The 19,419-nt window shown below is 38.2% G+C and overlaps 1 protein-coding gene across 1 annotated transcript in view; it reads left to right on the forward strand.

The window, feature by feature from the left end:
* TG (thyroglobulin) overlaps positions 1 to 19,074 on the forward strand; it is a 156,175-nt gene extending 137,101 nt beyond the window's left edge. The window contains exons 45-48 of the mRNA XM_086742634.1: positions 1,761 to 1,868; positions 13,013 to 13,153; positions 13,733 to 13,923; positions 18,770 to 19,074. Of these exons, the coding sequence (XP_086598760.1) occupies positions 1,761 to 1,868; positions 13,013 to 13,153; positions 13,733 to 13,923; positions 18,770 to 18,885 (556 nt within the window). The 3' untranslated portion in view covers positions 18,886 to 19,074. The remainder of the gene's footprint in view (positions 1 to 1,760; positions 1,869 to 13,012; positions 13,154 to 13,732; positions 13,924 to 18,769) is intronic.
* The last annotated feature ends 345 nt before the right edge of the window (positions 19,075 to 19,419 follow it).

Raw genomic sequence — 19,419 nt, forward strand, 5'->3', positions numbered from 1 at the left:
AAAAGAGGGGATTTGCTATGGTTTTTGGTGATTTTTTTTTTTGTTTGATTGGTTTGATTTGGTTTGATTTGAGTTCTTGTTCACAAAAAAAATTACCATCAGTATAGATGTGTAACTCAAGAAAAGTTCTGTGTCAGGAAGTTCTAATTAATTGCTAAAGTTTTAACAGGTTATAAAGTGTGAAAAAGCAACAGAAGTGGTTGTCAAAACTACATATATTTGTGTATATTTTGTGGTTTTAAAACATTTTCACTTTAAAAATTATTTTAGCTGCAATTTTCTGATATTTTTCCCAGACATAAAATACGTTTCTTTTTCTTTTCTTCTTTTTCTTTTTTTTTTTTTTAACTCTATTATTCTGTGTCTGTAAAGAAGCAGCCATTTTATTTTTGTGGTTACTATATTTTTTTTACTTCCCCAGAATAGCTGAATTTTTTGGCCCCATAGCACCAACTGAGAATCAATTTTAAGTGGTGAAATGTATCTCAAAGCATTTCTTGAGAGCTAATGCTCTCCACAGACTCCCTGGTTTCCAAAGGCCATCTGCTCCTGTAAAATCCCATGCTGGCAGACATGCGAAGAACAGCAATTTTCATTTCGTGTGTGTGTTGTTAACCATATCTGTCAAAGCACATTGTGGTCACTCAGCCTGTAGCTTGTGGTCTCTTAAAATAAACTCTAATGAACCAAGATAGCTACTCAAACAGTATCTTTCGTAATTATTAAATATAGCAACAAGTTTTTATGCTTCTCTGACACTGTTCTTTCTTGCCATCAGTCATTCTTTTTTTACCTGCCAAGTTTGAAGGAGCAGCTTTCAGATTCACTAGACTGAGAATTGAAACCTTCCACTTCTGCAGCAGATACATTTGTGTGTGCTCATGTATTTATGGATGTATAAACACCCAAAGAGTATGCTGAGTCTTTGGGCACACGTAGAGTGTAATTCCTCATCTTGAGCAATCATAACATGATATGTTGCAGTAAGGTGGCCTGTTTTCTGCCTGCCCCTCTTGAACTGCTTAAGCTCCTTCCAGCTACAGCTCACTCCACCTTCCAGCCCCATTTTTTGGGGCAATGGAAGCTAGGAAGTTTTGGATACATTTGCTTCACTCATACTTTTGCATTGCAGTACCTGGTGTTAAATTGATCATTTAACTATCTCATTGCACTCTTCTTGTTTAACCTTTCTCTCCCAAACATGCTACACCAGATATTACATACTGATGAGCCCTGCCAGAGGTCCTGCAGGATATTTCCAAAAGTGGTCTCTTACCTCTTCCATCTCTGGAAACTCTACCCGTAAAATCACACGGATTCAAATGAAGAAATTATATTATTGATCCTTAACCCAATAAATAATTAAGTCCTTTTACTAGATTCCATCAAAACCTAGTGGTGCCAGAAGAAGGGGCTTTATGCTATTACACAGATGGGCCCCCATAAACTAGACTAAAATGGGATTGGTTTTTTTGGCCAGGATACTCCTTATGTGTCCGATCTTGTTTATTTAGCATCATCACCATTGTTCAACACTCCATAAAGCAGTAAATTTAGTGAATTCTAAGCTGTACTGGGCTCATAGGTAAATGTGGTTTCCCTGAGTTCACCTGAAGGCACAGATGTGAGCTGTTTTGGAAAATTTAAAGAAGGCTATCAATACAGAGAATGTTCTGTTCCTTGTGGAGTTTTTTTTCTTTCTTTTTTTTTTTTCTGTTATGTGACTATGTCTGTTCCCTTTTCCTCCTCTTTTTTATCAGTGACCAGTTTATCACATGTCCCATCATAAACATGGCCAATCACTGGGCTGCTGCCTCCAGAGGAAATGTCTTCATGTACCACGTACCTGACAGCCCCTTACAGAGCAGGTAAGGAGATGCATTTTATTACTTTTCTTGGATTTTGAGTTTGCAAAAACAGGGCTGTCTGGGCATCCTGTGGAGTAAATGAATAGATGTAGGTACCTCAAATAAACAGTTTGGAATAGGAAAGGAGGGATTGGGCTGTAACAGATTATTTCTCTCTGTTGCGTATATAAGAATGCTGTTTCTGAACTGAGTCACTTCAAGTTAGATGTCTAAATTAAGTTTCCGTTTTCCAACTTACCTACCTTTGCCAGTTCTAGATAGCCTCTTAGATTGTTATTCTGTATCTGATAGATCTTCCACAAAGAGCTAGAATGTGGTCTGAATCATCAGGAGTTCACAGCTCTCAAGGTGAACAGGGTAACATTTTCGAAGGACTCAACACTAATTTAACACTGCCCCCTTTTGAAGTCCATGCAGTTGTACCACAGTTACACTGACTGGCCTTCAGTGTGGACAGGGTCTGGGATTTCTCTCTTTCTGCCTCAGAATGGTGACTTGTGATCAGCTGGCAGATTGTCTCACGGGAGGAAAAATATTTTTAACATAAACATTTGCATACTCAGGGTCTCTGTCGTCCTTCATGTTAGAAGCTTGCTTGAAAAATTTTTGACAGGAGAAGCTGTATGATACTTTAGACAGAAAGGTCTAAATGCCTGTGGGAGATGCAAATGCCTGGTTCCCTTGGGCACAGAACAAGCTGGTAGTCAGAGGCTATTAAGGTGACCTTCCTTGTTTTATTTTAGACCCAGCTCCTCCCAGAAGTCAGGAAGAGATGCTGAGGTTTGCAGGCAGTGGTTGACGCTTTGGGCTGCTTTGTGACATGTCACAGCAGCTCGTGGTCCCTTGCTCTGAAAGGCTGGGTGATCAGAAACTGCAGGGACAGTAGTCCCCGAGATCCACACATCAGGGCAGCAAAGCAGACATGGACACTTCTCTTCTACCAGTTTCTTTATAAGGGAGCAGTGCTTGTCCCCTGCTCCCTGTACTGCCCCATACCTCTCTCCAAAAAAGATTTTTGAGGACCTTTCCTTTCTCTCAGGCTTACTCCAAAAGGCCTCAGTGGAGGGACAGCAGGTTCCTACTGGCACCATTTGATACTGTGAAGTTCCCTATGAACTACGTGGGTTTTCTTTTTTCCTTTCCTGATAGCATAGTGAAAAAGCATTTGAAAGAAACCAGCCAAGATCTAGGTTACAGATGAAGGCCATTATGCTGTGGTAACACAGGCTCGCTTTCTTTATAGTCGAGAAGAAGTTAATCCTCGGGGAGCCGTTATTTCACTGGCAGCTCCAGCCGGAATGTTCGCAGTGCTCTGTTTGGCTACCGATAGGCTCAGATAAGTGGCTTTTACAAGGCTCCAAACAGGGCTGAGCTACGGTATGCCAAAAATCCAGCCACACAGAAAGAAAAGATGTGTTCTCAAATTAGCTAGCAAGTTTTCTGCTGCTTTGGAGAAAGATAGTGACCCACATCTATGACAAGATCTTATTGAAAAGTAGATGAAATAGTACTTACGCAACTTAGAGTCATTGGCTTTGAGGCCGTGATTTTGAACTGATGAGAATTTCCTCTTCTCCCTAGCCCTATTTAAGATTTCTCTTGTGCTCATGTTATTTAACTCTCCTCACACTCTGCAGTGCAGTAGTAGTTTACGTAGCACTTAGCTACACATTTTAGTATTTATAGTGTCAGTGATCTTCTAAGCTAATTAGTTTAAATTTCAGTGCAAAATTTATGATCTCACTTTTTCTTGACCCTCTTTAAAAAACAAACAAATTCATTATGCTGTCTGAAACTTGTGGGAACATGAGGCAGAGGCTCAAATGCCTTAGACTAAGACACTTGCAAGGAGAAATGGGCCCAAACTGGTATGCTGCGTTTACATTCTTACTCCTTCCATCTTTCTTTATCCTTAAGTATCCTTAAAACAAATGTTGTTTAGGTTGCAAAGCCAAGCATTTAAACAGAAATTGCAGGATTCAGCTTGTCGGTGTACTGAAGGATCTCCTTTGACTGTACAATGAGACTATTTATGAAGTGATACCCTTGTTTTCCCAAGGGACACCACAGTAGGCCCTTTGGTGAATATACTGTGAATTTTTTGTTTAAACATCATTGTCATTCATTCCTAAATGAATCCTTCCTTATTCTTCACCCCATTTTTGCCATGTGGCCTCCCTCCCTCTCTCTGCAGCAGTCCCCCCTCCATATAGTGTCTGTGCATTGCAGGCTGTTCAGCAGCTGCACTGCCTGCCAACGATGCGATGCTGTTGAGGTTAGGAACTTTGCATGGGAGAGTGGCCTTAACTGCTACAGAGTGTGAGAAACCATCGGTAATCTGAAACCAACAAATCACAGTGTTCAGGAATATTATTGGCGATTTGCCCTACCGGACTAAAACCAATGACGTACATGAGACACTCTTCAAGTAGAATACATAAACTAATCTTGGGGAAAGATCTGGCAACCATGTCACCATGTCCCAAGGGACTTACTTAACTGCTGGAGTAATGAGTCCTGCCAGTTCTCAAGTTCTTCTTTGAAAACTGTGACTCTCCTTAGGAGAAGCAGCAGAGGCAGATATTCTATTGAGTAACCTACAGCTTAGGGTGGAAGTTAGGATATGTGGGCTTGAACTTGCTCAGTAGAAGTGAGGCTTGAACCTGACACCCTGCAAACACTCTAGCTATTAAATTCCTGAATAGAAGAACCCTCTTACAGCCATTTCTCTGTGTTAATGAATGCAGTAATGAATAGTATGTTTTGCACATAGTAGGCATGGATGGGATATTCTGTGAGTACACATGCTGGATCAGATCCGCTCAGTGCATTGTAGCTGGAGGAACACCTCATTAGATGTTCCCAATCACTTATAAGCATTTGAGAGAAAAATTATTTCTCAGCCTGTGTGATATTGAATCATATCTGGGTTTGCTGAGATACAGACTTCCACTTGTAAAAATGTATTATTTCCATAGGGTAACAAAAGAGATAAAATAATTATTTTTTTTTTTCTTTGGTGCCTAAATCCTTTGTAAGATCTCAGTTTACACAAGATATGGACCTTTGCCTCTTTATGTTTGTTATCTATATCATAAAGACAATGATGATGATAATATAATTATATATTATCTATAATAACTACTAATAGCTACCTCACAGGGGTATTGGAAAGAGTACATTAAAATAATATTGTGTTCAGATAACTACAACAATGGAAGACTGTTTAGTCTTAGATAATATATTCTGGCTGGGGAAATGGTCATTCACTAATTAAGATAAGGCACAGTATGGCAACACATTCCTCAGTTTCTGCTCTGTCACCTCTCTCCTACTTAATGTGTGTCTCTCAAAATGTGTAACAGAACAGAGTTAAAATGCAGAGATGAAAAAGTACTGGTATTTCCTCTTGTTTCACATGGAGCAGTCCCTTAATAACTCACAGCAAGATAAACAAGAGGGAGGAAGAAGTCATCCAGTAAAGACAGATCCAACTGCAATGATGCAAAGTAGTAAAAAAATTATTAACCAGGGTGGAATTTTTACCAGTACAAGTCAATTAGCAAAAGTTTGTCTCACAACTGGATGTTTCTAAAATATGTGCACATACACTCATGCAAGCATGCATGGATATAGGGGCAGGATTAAAAAGGCCATGCTAAACTGATGTCTATGACGTGTGGAAAATTACATAAAAGCATGAACTAACAATTTTCATATAGATGAATGGATCTTGCAGAGAGCAAACTAATATCTCCTTCCATGTGGTAGCATTCTCCCCAGCTTGGCATGACACCACGTCTGCTTTGCTCTTCAGTTTCTATTTGAATATGGAGCAGGATGCATAGCCAACTCCCACATTAATGACCTCTGGTAAAAATATATACATAACCCAGATGCCATTTTCTCACTTTCTTTTTGAGAACAGTTAGGCCTTGGAGTAAACATTTATTCTAAACAATGCAGGAGGAATGTGAGTGCTCAGCATTGCCTAGGATTAGTGGGGAGGGCTGGAGTACAGCTTTATTTACAGTAAAGAAATATGTGATAGGAGAAGTATGTTTTGACAAGGATAATATTATTAACTGTACAAAGATTTGCCTCGTTAACCCTTCAAGAGGTTTCTGGGTCATTTTTGCATATTATATGAAGTAGCAGTGTTCACCATGCCAGCGTAGTTTCCAAGTCATCCTGTGGTGCCAAATGTGCTGTCTTAAAGATGCTGGATAAAAATCAGTGCTCTGCTTACTGAGGAGGCCTGATCATCAGCTGCAGCAGGATGGCAAAGCATCATTATTGTCACTGAAGGAGTCTAAACTGAGACTTAATGAGGCTCTATATTATAGTAATTAAAATTACCATAATAATTCTCACAAAAGCTTTTGTTAACTGTTGTGCACTGGACAGATTTGTCCAAGGTTAATGAGCTGCTGTCTGTTTTGAGTCATTTAAGCTGGGGCTGTTTTTGCCTCCTGACTATGCACTCTTGTGTACGTTGGTGTGAGTTGTTAAAGGACTGCTCCCTGCCAATGCTCACATAGTTGGCTGGGCTTTGGTGACACTTTTTATGATTCCTGTAACTCAAGGCAAGAACTCCTGACTGATTTGAAAAAAAAAAAAGAAAAGTTTGTGTATAAACCCATTCAACTATGCAAAGTATTTTCATTTTCTATTTATGATATATGCTGTGTTAGTTCTGGCTGTTCTGAAAATCCCTTTAATTAAAGGAGATTTTCCTACTTTTTTGGTTTTGTAATAATCATATCCCTGTCTTTCAATCTGTCCACCACTACTTGTCTGCTTGAGGCTCTCCTCCTGACTGTCGTTGTTAGCCTGCCAGTACAAACACCCCATAGGTTGAGGGGCATAGTGTGAACTGGGTGCTTTGGAGGGAGACAGAAAGTTATGTCTCTGGGCTTCAAAGAAGCTCATCTAAACACGGAGGGCAGATAAGGCACCAGCAACGTGGTAACAAGAACAAGATGCGTGTTGCCTCCATAGCTGGGCAGGCACCACAGTTGCCTTAGCTAGCTACATACACTTCCTGCAACAACAGCTTGTCTTTTTCTCTGTAAAGCTGTACTCTCAATCATCTCCTAAAAGTTGTTCTTTTGCTCTTCTTATTGGAATTGCTTCTCATCCCTCTGGCCTTGTCCATTGCATTATGAAAATACTCTCTTAGTGATTCAACCACATCACACCATTCTCAAGTCTTTAGACAGTTTCAGTGTTCCTAAAGGCTTAAGGTCTAGACAATTTGTTTTTTCTTCCCATGGACTGGTTTAGGGGCCTTTATCATTCAGTAGATTTCTTGGAATTTAGTCGTAAATGTGTAGAGGCAAAGTACCAAACTCAGAAAAAGCAGAGATCAGCTTTAAGTTAACCAAAATTCAGCTAAAAGACTCAGAAAAGTACAAAGCCATTTTTGAAACTGGATGTGCTGCACTGGGACAGGTTGTTTCCACAAAATGTAATCTAGATGTTAAGCACAAAGTCCATATATCTAGAAAGATCTTTGATGCTCTGGGGGCTTTGGATGGACACACCACTTTTTTAAGGAAATTCATCCATTCATTCAGCCCAGGAGTAGACATATTGAACAAACTCATGAATTTCTGTCCCCCAAAGTTGCACTCCAGTACCAATATGCCTATTATTAGATTTTTAATACAGCAATTTCCTGACAAAATTCTGTAATCTGTTATTTAGGACCTCTGACAAGATGATAAAACTGCTTTCTTCCTTCATTAAGATCTATGATTTCTATTTTTTTTTCAATTAATATGAGCTTTCAGGTTCTTGAATTTATTATCTGCTGCTTCAGTTTTATTTTCTCAGATTGGCACAACTATAATGCAAAGTAGAACATTGCGTGTATTGGGAATATTCCAAGTGGAAAACACACAGCAAACTCCAGGATACTTTTGCAAGTCACATGTATCTATAGGGCTTTTTTTTTGGTGTAAAAGTGGACAAACTTGGCAGTTTGATCCTATTAGGAGTTAACAGTTTTTCCATATGTCCTGATTTTCCTGAAAAGAAGAAAGAAACAAAAATCTTCAGCTGTTTTTCACATGCTTTCCCTCATTTGTTTAGCAGGACTTTGTAATGTGAGGAGGCACAATGAGCCAAATGCATCTTAGAACTGCTGAGGTCACACCAGGCCTTACATTGGCTGATTACATTTCTATAAATATCTTGATATCCTTTGATTTTATTTTTTTTTCACGTACCATTTCCTTTTCTAACATGTGTGGTTATATATAATTCTTTAAAATTATTTTTGCTTATCATGGTAATGAACATTTCAGTCTAGGCAAAGTGCAGTATTGGTAGGCTGCTCCTCTCCCATGACATTGATGAGGTAGTGCCTGTTAACAGTTTATGATACTTGATCCAATTCTGCAAATCTACTGGTATTAATATGAAGAGAATGTAGAGGTGTGTAAACAACCACATTTAGTATTTCAAATACTTCCTACAAAAAAAGAATTTAAAATTCATTTATTGAAAATAAACACAGACTGTGGCCACAAGATCATGCAGGCAGTGACATTTTATATATAAATCATACGACTCTCTTCTGCAAGGATGTGGTTGTTATGACATCCTATCTCGACTCAAATCAGAGGGAGAATTATCACCAACTTCACGACTCTGGATTTCACCTGTGGTGTTCAATCCAATCAGCATGTAAATAACCTATTCTTACCAAAGCCAAGTGACAGTGGATAGGCATTTTCTTTTGTTTTCCCAGTTCCTAGGGATAGGCCTGTCCTTGCCAATGACATACTGAACAGTCTTGAATATGAGGCTAGGAACCCAAAATCATTATCCCATCTCTAACATGGATCCTTTCACAGAATTGTTAGAATGAACAGTTATGCTCATTAAAATTTACATTTAAAAGATTAATTATTTTCTTGTCTCACGTATCTGTCACAGATTGCCAGATCTGCTAAGCCTAGTGACATGAGTCTGAGTATGCTATTTCTTCTACATTTCTTAGACAATCATTGTAGCTGAAACATAATGAATGAATCTCTCTATTTCATCTCTTGAAGAGGCTGGCTTGCAATCCTCTAGCTGAAATGAAAGGTTTGTGCAGGCATTGAAGAAGGAAGGAGTTGCCCAGTAGACCATTTCTAACTAATGATACTGCTGTCCCCAATGTGATGAGGCTCAGAACATAGGCCTCTGAAATTATCTGTTTAGGCATTTGCTATGCCTAGCTTAGTATGTTCACTAATGCAGCCTGCCTTCTTACCACATACAGTAATGGGAATTTTGACCAACAGCTGTAGTCAAAGCTGGGGAGACTGAAGATCATTTAAGGGTCAGGCTTTTTCAGGCTAAGGCTTGAGGAATATGGCTGATGATAGACTATATTTGTTCCAAACTTATCATTCATTAAAAAGAAACACAACCAAAAAAACAGAATGCCGAAACAGTATCCCGTGTGAAAAAGGGGATCTTGTGTCATAAAATGGGCAGTAAGTTGAGTATATAAAATTGCATTAAAAAAGTAGGAAGAAAATTGGCTAAAATTGTATGAATGAAGATAGAATAAATTTTAGGTGAAAATAATAATTAAATTCCTCTCATGTACAATTTAAATGTGGTGTCAGGTTCTTCAGTAGGTTTAAATTTCCATTTGTGTGGTTCTCCCATCTAGTTATTAGTGAAAAATTTAAAGCACAAAAATAAATAGAAAATTATGGCCACATGTGAGTTTCTTGTTCTAAATTGTATATATTTGAAAAGTATTCTGTTAGTGTTATCTGTGCTCCAGGAGGACTAAAACACCTGTCATCATTAGTCAAGACAGCTAAAAAGACAGATAATTAAATATCTCTTTAGTATGTTCACGAATGACAAACCAGTTCTTCTACAGCTTGTTTTTTTCCCTTGAGCAGTTTATTGGTAACTCTGGCTGAACTCTAACTACAGTTATGTTTATCTTGTTATTTTAAAAGTTAAATGATTGGATAGTGATGGGAAGTTTGGTATAGTACAGGATATCATTTGAATTTTGAGTTAATTTACATTGGCTTTTATCTGTGTGTGGAGTTTTAAAAAAGAACTAAGAACTGCGTTAAGCCAACTAAGAATAGAAGCTGTGACTCAAAAGGCTTTAAGACTAGATGAAATTGTTAAATAAGGAGAGTAAGGACTATTTTTAAATTACAGAGGAAAAAAAAAAGAGAAGTGCTAGGCCAGACAGTCATTAATCATCAAAATGAGTTTCCAGTATGAAATAATTAGCCAAATCTACAACAAGGACAAAGTTCAAAATGAGATCTGTGTCCTAATTTACAATAGATCACAGCGTGAGGTCTCTGCAGTGCCAGCTCTAAGTTATGCGTTCAGTCCTAAAGTAGAATAGCATGGTGGTCTGCCAAATCATATTATTCTATCACTATTATGGAGAGCCATTCGTGATAATTCAATTTTTCAGACACAATTTTTTAGGATTTCTGGGTTGGATTTTGTTTTTGTTGTTTGCGTTTTGGTTTTTGTTTTTTTTTTACTGTTCCAAAAGCTTATGGTTGAGATACTGACTTCAACTGTTGGAAATCTGGATTTACATCTATGCTCTGTTTGATTTGGAACAAGAATTTGAACCAAATCAACCATAAACTTGGATATTTTTGTTCTAAATTCTGACCTTCCCATCTTTTACTTTTCCCTGTTGAAGCTGTTCTTTGTATGTGAAAGTAGGCACAGTTCTACAGAGAGAGCAGTGGAGTATCTGATGGCTAAGAAATCCTTTTCTCTCTTTCTTTCTTGGAAACATTTAAATGGAAACTCCATCTCAGTCTTAAGGAAAATTTTCTCAGAACTAATATCTTCCCAATTAAATAGGTTGGCACTGTATAATGAAAATTCCCAGCAAGTGATATTTCAGGGTCTATTGCTAAATTGTTGGCTATGAATGTCACAAAGTCTCTGATTTTACTACCTGTTTTTCTGTAAACTGGATAACTGAACTCCAGTAGTGGCTCCTTCTGAAGTGAAGTAATAATTCTCCAAGGGGAGCTCACCTGAGTGTGAACAAAGTGGTAGTCTGGCTCCTAGCTTCCCCATGGCTCAATCTACCAGTCTGTCATACCGTCACATAAGAAGAGCTGTGAGTCTGTTTCTGAAAATATTGACAGAAATATTCCCATCAGAACAGATGGGAATATTAATAAAGTCTACAGCTCTGTAGAGTTTTGTAACACTTTATGTCTTTGTATCAAACCCGTTACAGTAGTACAAATAATTTCAATCCTACTAAATTATCTGTTTAGGAGTTTGCTGAATTTTAGTCTGGTCTGTGACCTTGACAATTTTCACCTCTGGAAACATAAGTGCTGAGAACACAGTTTCATTTGGTGTGGGGAGGGGACCCTCAGTCCCAGCTCACTCATTTTAGACTTAGAGCTAAGTCCACCTCTGCTATGTCTTCCCTAAATAGGTACATTTGTCCCTTCATTGCATCTTAACTAATTTCATGTCCTCTATTTTATTCAAGAGATTCCTTGTTGAAAATAAAATAGCTTCTTTAAGTATACAGTACTTTTTCTGCAATACTGACACTAAACATCGCTGTAATATACTGGGCCAAGCAAATTATTTTTAAAGTAAAATTATTAAACTATGATCTTGCTTAATCCTTTTATAAACATTTGGGGAAGAAAAATATGCTTTAATCTTGTTTCAGTTCTACATTTTTTTGGTGAATAATCTGTGAATAATTCACTTTCCAGATGCAAAGTATTACTGAGGTATTATGATAAGACTAAAGAAAATACAACCAAAGATGTATTTCATTTAGAGGGTTGTGTGTTTGTTTTTCAAAATAGAGGCTTTGGTGTCACCACTCATAAAATGTAAAGGAGTCATCTTGCTTTCAGTCCACCTGCCCATAATGGTTTGAACTACAAGCCTTGTTCCTTTAGAGGTAGTATCAGGGTCATGTCAATGCCGCTGCATTTCACATCCAAAGATAAAATAGTTTCAGTTGTGCCACCTTTTGACAACAACCTCTGCAGCCACTGCAGCTGAAATCTTACTGAGTGGATCTGGGATTTGTTTATTCCTACCTCACAGACATCTGTTCCTTCTCCCAGGTCCCCTGATGCTGTCTGCCTTCATGCAGCATTTAACCAAGTCAATAAGATCTTTGTCTAACTGTGGGATACAGAAAATTCAATTGGCCCATGCCAGAAATGTCTCCTTCCAAGTTGTGGTTCAAAGCCATGTGTTGACTATAGTTTAGTTATAATTTTATTAGTAGAAGTTAGCCACTGTTTTTCTGCAGGATTTGAAGATGTTGAGTTGTGTAACCTTTGCTACTATGTCCTACAAGTGTTGTTGTCTTGCCTGGCCAGTCTTGTCTCTGAATTGTTGAAATATTCCTTATTACATGTGTTAATTGTTACATCGAAGTAAACAACAATTGTTCTTTTTTAAATCTGATCTACGTGATTATCTTAAGCTGTTTGACTTGACTGCCATATAAAACTTGGGGAGAACAGACTGTATGAACCAAAACCACCCAGCCAGCAAAGAAATTAGATTAAAACTATGTCTAAGATAAATCTTCATAAACATCTCCTATTACATCTTTCCTTATCCAAAGATTTGGGGCAGAACCCTGGCCTCAATGAAGTAAATGGAAAAACTCCAATTGCTCTTAAGGGCCAGGATTTTATTCCCAGTCTGTGAAATAAATTATAATTAACCTTCCATCATGGCTGCCAGATTCCATGTCACCACTTACTTCCACTTTCTGAATTTAGTTTTAGTGAAAAGCTGTACAAAACTTAAGAGGCATTTAAGGAATAGCCAAGTGGCTTTCTTCCTCTATCACTTTCTCTTATATGCCCAGTTAATTTAGAAAATGTGCCCTGCTGTCTTCCACAATTTCCTTCTGTTACAAATGTTAAAGACCCTACATTAACTTAATGGCAAATTCTGCTTGTTATTGCTTGCTCTTTTATGTTCTGATTTGAAGAAGCCCCACAGCTCACCACAATCTAATTAATGATCATTAATTATTTAAAACTCTGCTTTATTCTCTGAATGAAATTAGCTCCCTTTCCACTGCAAATAAATAAATGATGATTTTAATGATTTTTATATAAATATTTTTTTAGTTCAAGTCAGGATCTCTTGCTGGATGTTCAGTATGCTTTTGGACTGCCATTCTACCCAAAGTATGAAGAACAATTTACTCTGGAAGAAAAGAGCCTTTCCTTGCAAATTATGCAGTATATCTCCAATTTTGTAAACTCTGGGTAAGTATATGACATTTAAGAATTGCTCTAATTGGGGAGGGGGCAAGAAGTAGAGGAAAAGTAGTCCAGATCCTACCCTCACTCAAGTAGCCTCTAGCAATTTGTAATCCTACAGAGGGGGCTTTGGTCAACAGTGTTGGAAAGTCATGGCCAAGTCAAGCAGATACCAAAAATTTGTAGTATGACTACCTAGAAGTAATAGAAATTTTATCTCCATGGACCAGCTGCAAATTCTGCTTTATAGAATATATGGGGGCTACAGAGGCCTTGGTGTTGTTTCCAGGGCTTAGTTCTCAATTCCTGATTCTGAAATATCTTGGCTAAGAGTTCCATTATTCCCAGAAGAAAGGGGAAAGCATATGAAGACACAGTGCACCCTTTACCAGCTACTCTATGAATAACCCTCAGCTTTACTGTGCTGTGGCCATGCTCAAGAATGAAGAGTACCTCTGGAAAGCTACTGTGGGAACTGTGACTTTATGTGCTTTTTAGAGTACTTTGGGTTTCTTTGTGGCCAGAGGCTGTTGAGGGTGTTCACAAGTCATTGTTTTCTAATGATCATTTTTCCCATTCCCTTAGAAATCCAAACTACCCTCATAGTTTCTCAAGAAGAATGTCAGGGATGATGCCCCCCTGGCCTATGTATCTGCCAAATGATGACGGCGATAACTACAAGGAGTTCACTGTTTCCTTGCCAACTCTTAAAGGATTGAAAAAAGCAGACTGTTCCTTTTGGTCTGATTATATCAGAAGACTGAAAGCATCCCTGGGTGAGCAGAGTGTTTCCTGTCATTAAATAAAACCCAAATTATCTGCTTAATGTTTTCCTCTGACTACAGTCCTGTTATGTCAGTGTGGAAAAATACTTTTCTTAGATTAAACATCTTGCATTGTCCAGGGTATATAGTTAAGACTCTCATGAGACTGAAAGGATACAACACTAAACACATTGATTTTATAGCCGATAGTGTGTAATAAAGTTTCATTGTCCTGGAGTTAGAGCTAGAGAAATCTTCCTGCAGTGATTATAGAAGATATGATGAAGCTATATCTTCTGATAGTTTGCTCTCTATTTGCAGCCATAATATAGACTTTGACTAAACTGGAAGACTAGCTATATGGGCCTCTTTTGTCTACTGGAAACACCTAGCATGAGAATGTTGAAATTCATATGATTTAGGAGGAGCACAATGTCTTCCATCCTCTGTAAAGTTTTACCTGAGGCTTTAGATATATCTCATTATGGATCCTGCATGCTTTAACTTCACACTAGATAGCTTTCTTTGTTGGGTTTTGTTTTTTGGGGTTTTTTTTGTTTGTTTTTTTTTTTAATAGCTGAGCTGGTTATACCCCTTGTATTTCTCCTTTGACTTCATAAATTTCCATGCAGCTGTGAGATTCCTTCAGTTTTTTCTTACTGCTCAGGACAGTAAGACCGACTCTGCTGAGATTTCAATCTGCTGCTCTGTCCTGACCACTCATTTAATTCTGGTAAATAAATTCCCCTTAATGGCTGTGTATCTTGTAAATATATTTGAATAGCCTCAAGAAAAGCAAACACCACCATCCTTTTTGGCAAGCAGAGATGTTTTGAATTATTCTTGGAGGCCTGCGAGCTTACAAATATTTTTTATGTCCTAAGGACTCATCTCCTCAGTGAACACAGTCCAGGCCCTTTCTGCTTTGAGGGGCAGTTGCAATTCTGGGAACAAAATGTACTTTCCAAGACACTGAGCTACCTAGGCTATCTATGCCTGACAGACAACTTCAAAAGGACTGCGGCTGATGTTGAGTGACACAAAACTATAATGTTTCAGAACCATCAGGTTGATGGTTCTGATAGAAACACAAATCATATATGTTCTTGTTCAAGAGACAGCCTGAATAAGACTCATGGTCTTTCTTCAAAAGTGAACTCAAGATTTTCCTGTAGGCCTTTTATCAGTTTTATGTTATCCCTCAATGTCTTTCAAGCTTAGAGGGGATATTTTGATCTCTCCAATGGCTTTCTGCTGGTTGAGATATTCCTAATTTGCAAAGCTTCATTCGGATATCTAAACAGTCCTGAATATAGCTTCTAGATCTTTTGCAACTTCATCTGGCAGTATTATGGCTGTGTAATGCCGTAATACTGAGTTGAAGTCACAGCTCTGGCAGAAGGACTGTTGACCGAGCACCACGGACAGAGGTTACTCCCAGCGCTCACAGAAAATCCCCGCAAAAGGTGGGAAAATATCTACCAGGGCAGATTGTTTTTGAGATGGAGAAGGTTTAAAACCATCCAGACTGGCATAAGAACACAACAACATTCATGTATGAGTCAGTCCAATGGTCTGCCCAGCTCAATATCCTGCCCTCATTAGTGGCCAAAACCAAATACTTGAATGTTAAATATAAAAATTGTAAGAGGAAGAGAAAAAAACACTGAAAGAATTCATAAAGATGAGTCAAATTTTTTTTTGCAAACAAACCACATAGTGTGAGATTTATGGAGCACAGATTGTCAAGGAGAAGTTTTAAAAAATACATGTCAACATGTTATTCTGCAAGCAGGAGTGAATACACCCTGCTCTTCAAGCCAGTATTTGCTTCGCCTCAGCACCATGGTAATGCAGCTATACAGTTCACTTCTACTAAATTCCATCTCATAGCAACCTTGGCTTGTCATCTTACTTCAATAGTTGTCTTTAGTCTTATCTTACCCTGGAATACTGAAACTTCTCATATGACTTCTACTTAAACCCATTTCTGCTCCAGATCTCAGCATAGTAGCTCACTTTCTTGTGAAAAAAAAGATTTGTAATATTCATCAGTTCAGCTAGAAAGTTGTGAACTTCAGATGCTGATGGCTGAACAACTTCAACTTATTTATGAGAGAAGATTGTGCTGAAATTCATGCCAAAGCAGTGTCAGTCCATCAGTACAAGTTCATCACTTGCATTGCTCCCAAAAATTACAGTCTGCAGGAGTGAGACTGTCTAATACGTTTACTCATAAAAACTGAAATTTTTTTTTTTTTTAAGTCCCTAAGCATCATGCTGCTGCTTGGTTGGTGTGCCTCCTTGCACCAGAGGCAGCTTGCTGTACCTCCCTTCAGAGGTGAAGCACTGCACCTCTCTCATTACCTGACTGCTCCCCACTCAGTTCCTGGAGTGCTGCCAGGCCATTGTATGGAATCCTGGCATGATGTTGGCTGCTAGATTTGAGAGAGCAATGCTGCAAATAATTTTTTGATTATGTACCTTCCTCGATCCTGAGGGGAAACTATTTATCAGTCAGCTACTGTGAGATCCAATCTAACACATACTTAGTGGAAAAAAGAGCAATTTCCTACCTTTCAATAATTATAAATCATCATTATATTGCTTTTGGATTGTGTGACACATGTTCATTCTGACTGCTGAGTCTCAGTCATTGTGGGTTGCCATTTGTGGCCTCGTGTCAGGTAGATGGAGTTTGCAAATGTGGCAGCAAGAGACATTGCTAATGAAAGAATCCAATTTTCACATCCACATGCAAAGCTGTAGAAGGTCTATTCTGATGCAATCTCGACCAACTGTGATGAATCCTGTTTCGTCCATCTTACCTCTTCCTTCAAATCAATATCTTTCCAGCTTCATATATCATATGTGATCTATAAGCAAAAAAAAAAAAAAAAAATCAACATATTTCCATAAAATGGAGAAGAACTGGACAATCCAGTGATCATAAAATCTAAATGCAACTGCTTTTTCAAATTTTTTTCTTGATCCTTTGTTTACTGCCATGTGAAATGTCTTGACTTAGAAATGTCAAATTAGGGATAACTAAAGACTCAAAGCTCAATATCTTAGACCCTAGGTCTCAGTCCAACAGAAAACTGAGTTACGTCTAAACTCATAAATTACATTTTCTGGAATAAAGCCTCTTCTATTTAGAATCTCTTATACAGCAAAGTTACATGTCTTTTAGGTTATTCATTGCTGAATCTAGAAGCTGTTGTGTATATATCCACCTTAACTGTTACCTGTATTTTTCTTCCCATTCAGGGAAAATACTGTCCACGCTGAAGTAGGTGTTTCATTTTGTGATCAGACTGCAATATTTAATGACAGAATGTATAATTTGTTCCTGGCATAAAATTGAAAAGTATGTTGTCATAATTGAAGATAATTCAACAAAAGTAATTTCATAAATGCAATGATTCTTCATGATATTTAATGGCAGTGCTTTTACAAATTATGGAGGAAAGTCTGAATCAGTTTCATTGCAGACGATCTATAAATCTGTTTGTTGAAGTTTTGTTTGAAACAAGCTTGTAAAGATGACATTTGGCGAGGGGGGGGCAGTTTACCCTGGGAATTATGAAAGTGATGGTGCTTGAAAAGATTTGGATTTAGTAAATGGAGTTCCCATGGTTGCATTTCAAAGACATACTTTATATTCTGTTTCCACGGGAAACATCAACACAAGAAACAAGAAGAGTGGCCATTGTGGAAAAACTTTGTGGATGGCTTTTTCCAGGGAATGTTAACAACTTGAAATTCAGTTAAGATGTTTATGCATTTTCAGACAGTATGTCTGAATGCTAAAGTTCACCTTGCATAGTGTGGTGGACTGTGCTGCATAACAGGTATGTCCCTCTGTAAGGGGCCTCTTAGTGCACACCAGACAGGTAGACTTTGATCCAGTCTACAACTCTTACTCATCTAACTGGTATCTAAGCAGAACGAGGCCTCCTAAAATAAGTGCCTCTGTAAGCAGTGTTGCAACTGTGGAGAAGGAAATACCTTCAGTGTCTCCAGAGTTGAAATCTTGACTGCCTAACTCATGTGCCTAAATTTAGACATTTAGGCATACTTTATGTGTGCAAGTCAGCCAGACTAGATCCCACCTGTAGAAAATTCAATGGCTGGCAAAGCTGAAGCCTTTTCTATTAGCTCTGAAACACCACGTGGAGCCACACAAGACTCCAAATAAAGCAACAATGTTCATTGGTCCAAATCAGGAATGTTGTGGTTAGTGTTCATCTTTTACCCATTCTATTCACACCTTTTTTTTTTTTTTTTTTTTGAAACCTCCACTAGAAAACAGATTCCTTTAGTATGAGGGACATCTGTGTAGCAATAAGAGCACGCTGGGTGGGACACATTAAATAAACACCACCAGTACACTTTATGGCACAGTTTGGTCTTGTTAGGGCAACTGTGCTTCTGAAACAGAGTGGTAGATTAAAATCACAGAAAGTAAAGAGTAAGGAAGAAGAAATCTATCAGAGGTGGATGCTTGGGCTTTCTGTATTACAGACAGAAAAAAAAATAATGCTCTCCACACTTCCTGCCTGGTAGGTAAGTATCAGGAGATAGTACAAAAGAGAGAACAAGTCTGGCACAGGTGGAGTGCAAACTATTAAGTGTTCTGGTGGCAGTTAGAAGCATGATAATTAATTACCATTCAGTGATCTGTCATTACCCTAAAGCATTTTGCAAATGGACTGAAAAATGAGAAAAACAGCTTCCTGAACATTTGTAACTACATAAAAAGGCTCCCAAGTGTCATTGACAAAGTGCATACCTTCTAGCTTGCTGCATCAAAGATCTGACATTTATTTTAATCTTAATTATATTGTCTTTTCAGGAAGTGCAAGTAATGGAGAGTTGTCTGCAGAAAACAGCCCTAGTGAAGCTCCCAGTGAAGGAGTTACCTCCCAGGAGAGCCAGCCACTGGGAGACAAGGTGGCTTACAGCAGATAGAAAGTCACAGGGCTATAGGCTGGGTTTGTCACCCAGTTGTATTTACATACACCTGTGTTACACCAGATAAACAAATTGCTTCCTTTAGTTAACTTTCTGAACGAGTAGAACAGACCTTTCAAGAAAGTAGTTTCTCAATAAAATTGTTAAATATGGCACAAAATAAGCCCTACAGCTATTATTTTACGTCAAAAGATACTGTAATTTGAAAAATGAAGTATCAATAAACACTACAAAAAAACCCAAACAAAAGTACTTGGACTTTATTTCTTGCAAGCAGCCAAATGCCCACACATTGTAGTACCAGCAGCCAGAAAAGGATGCGCAGTGAAACTCTGAGAAGTCCCTCGGCTGATGAGGCTTAAATTTGCCAGTTGTCGTATCTGACTTGTTCTCAGAGTCATCCTATCACAACCTACCAATAGGAGTGGGAGCCTAGTTTGGCATTCTGGAGAAAATGAAAAAGCTTTGAAGTTGGGAAGGGTTGGATCCACGAAGAATAACGTAAGAAGGGAATCAAGAGTGTGCACTGAG

Source organism: Chlamydotis macqueenii, chromosome 2 (genome assembly GCF_036417535.1).
Source record: "Chlamydotis macqueenii isolate bChlMac1 chromosome 2, bChlMac1.mat, whole genome shotgun sequence".
NCBI lineage: Eukaryota > Metazoa > Chordata > Aves > Otidiformes > Otididae > Chlamydotis > Chlamydotis macqueenii.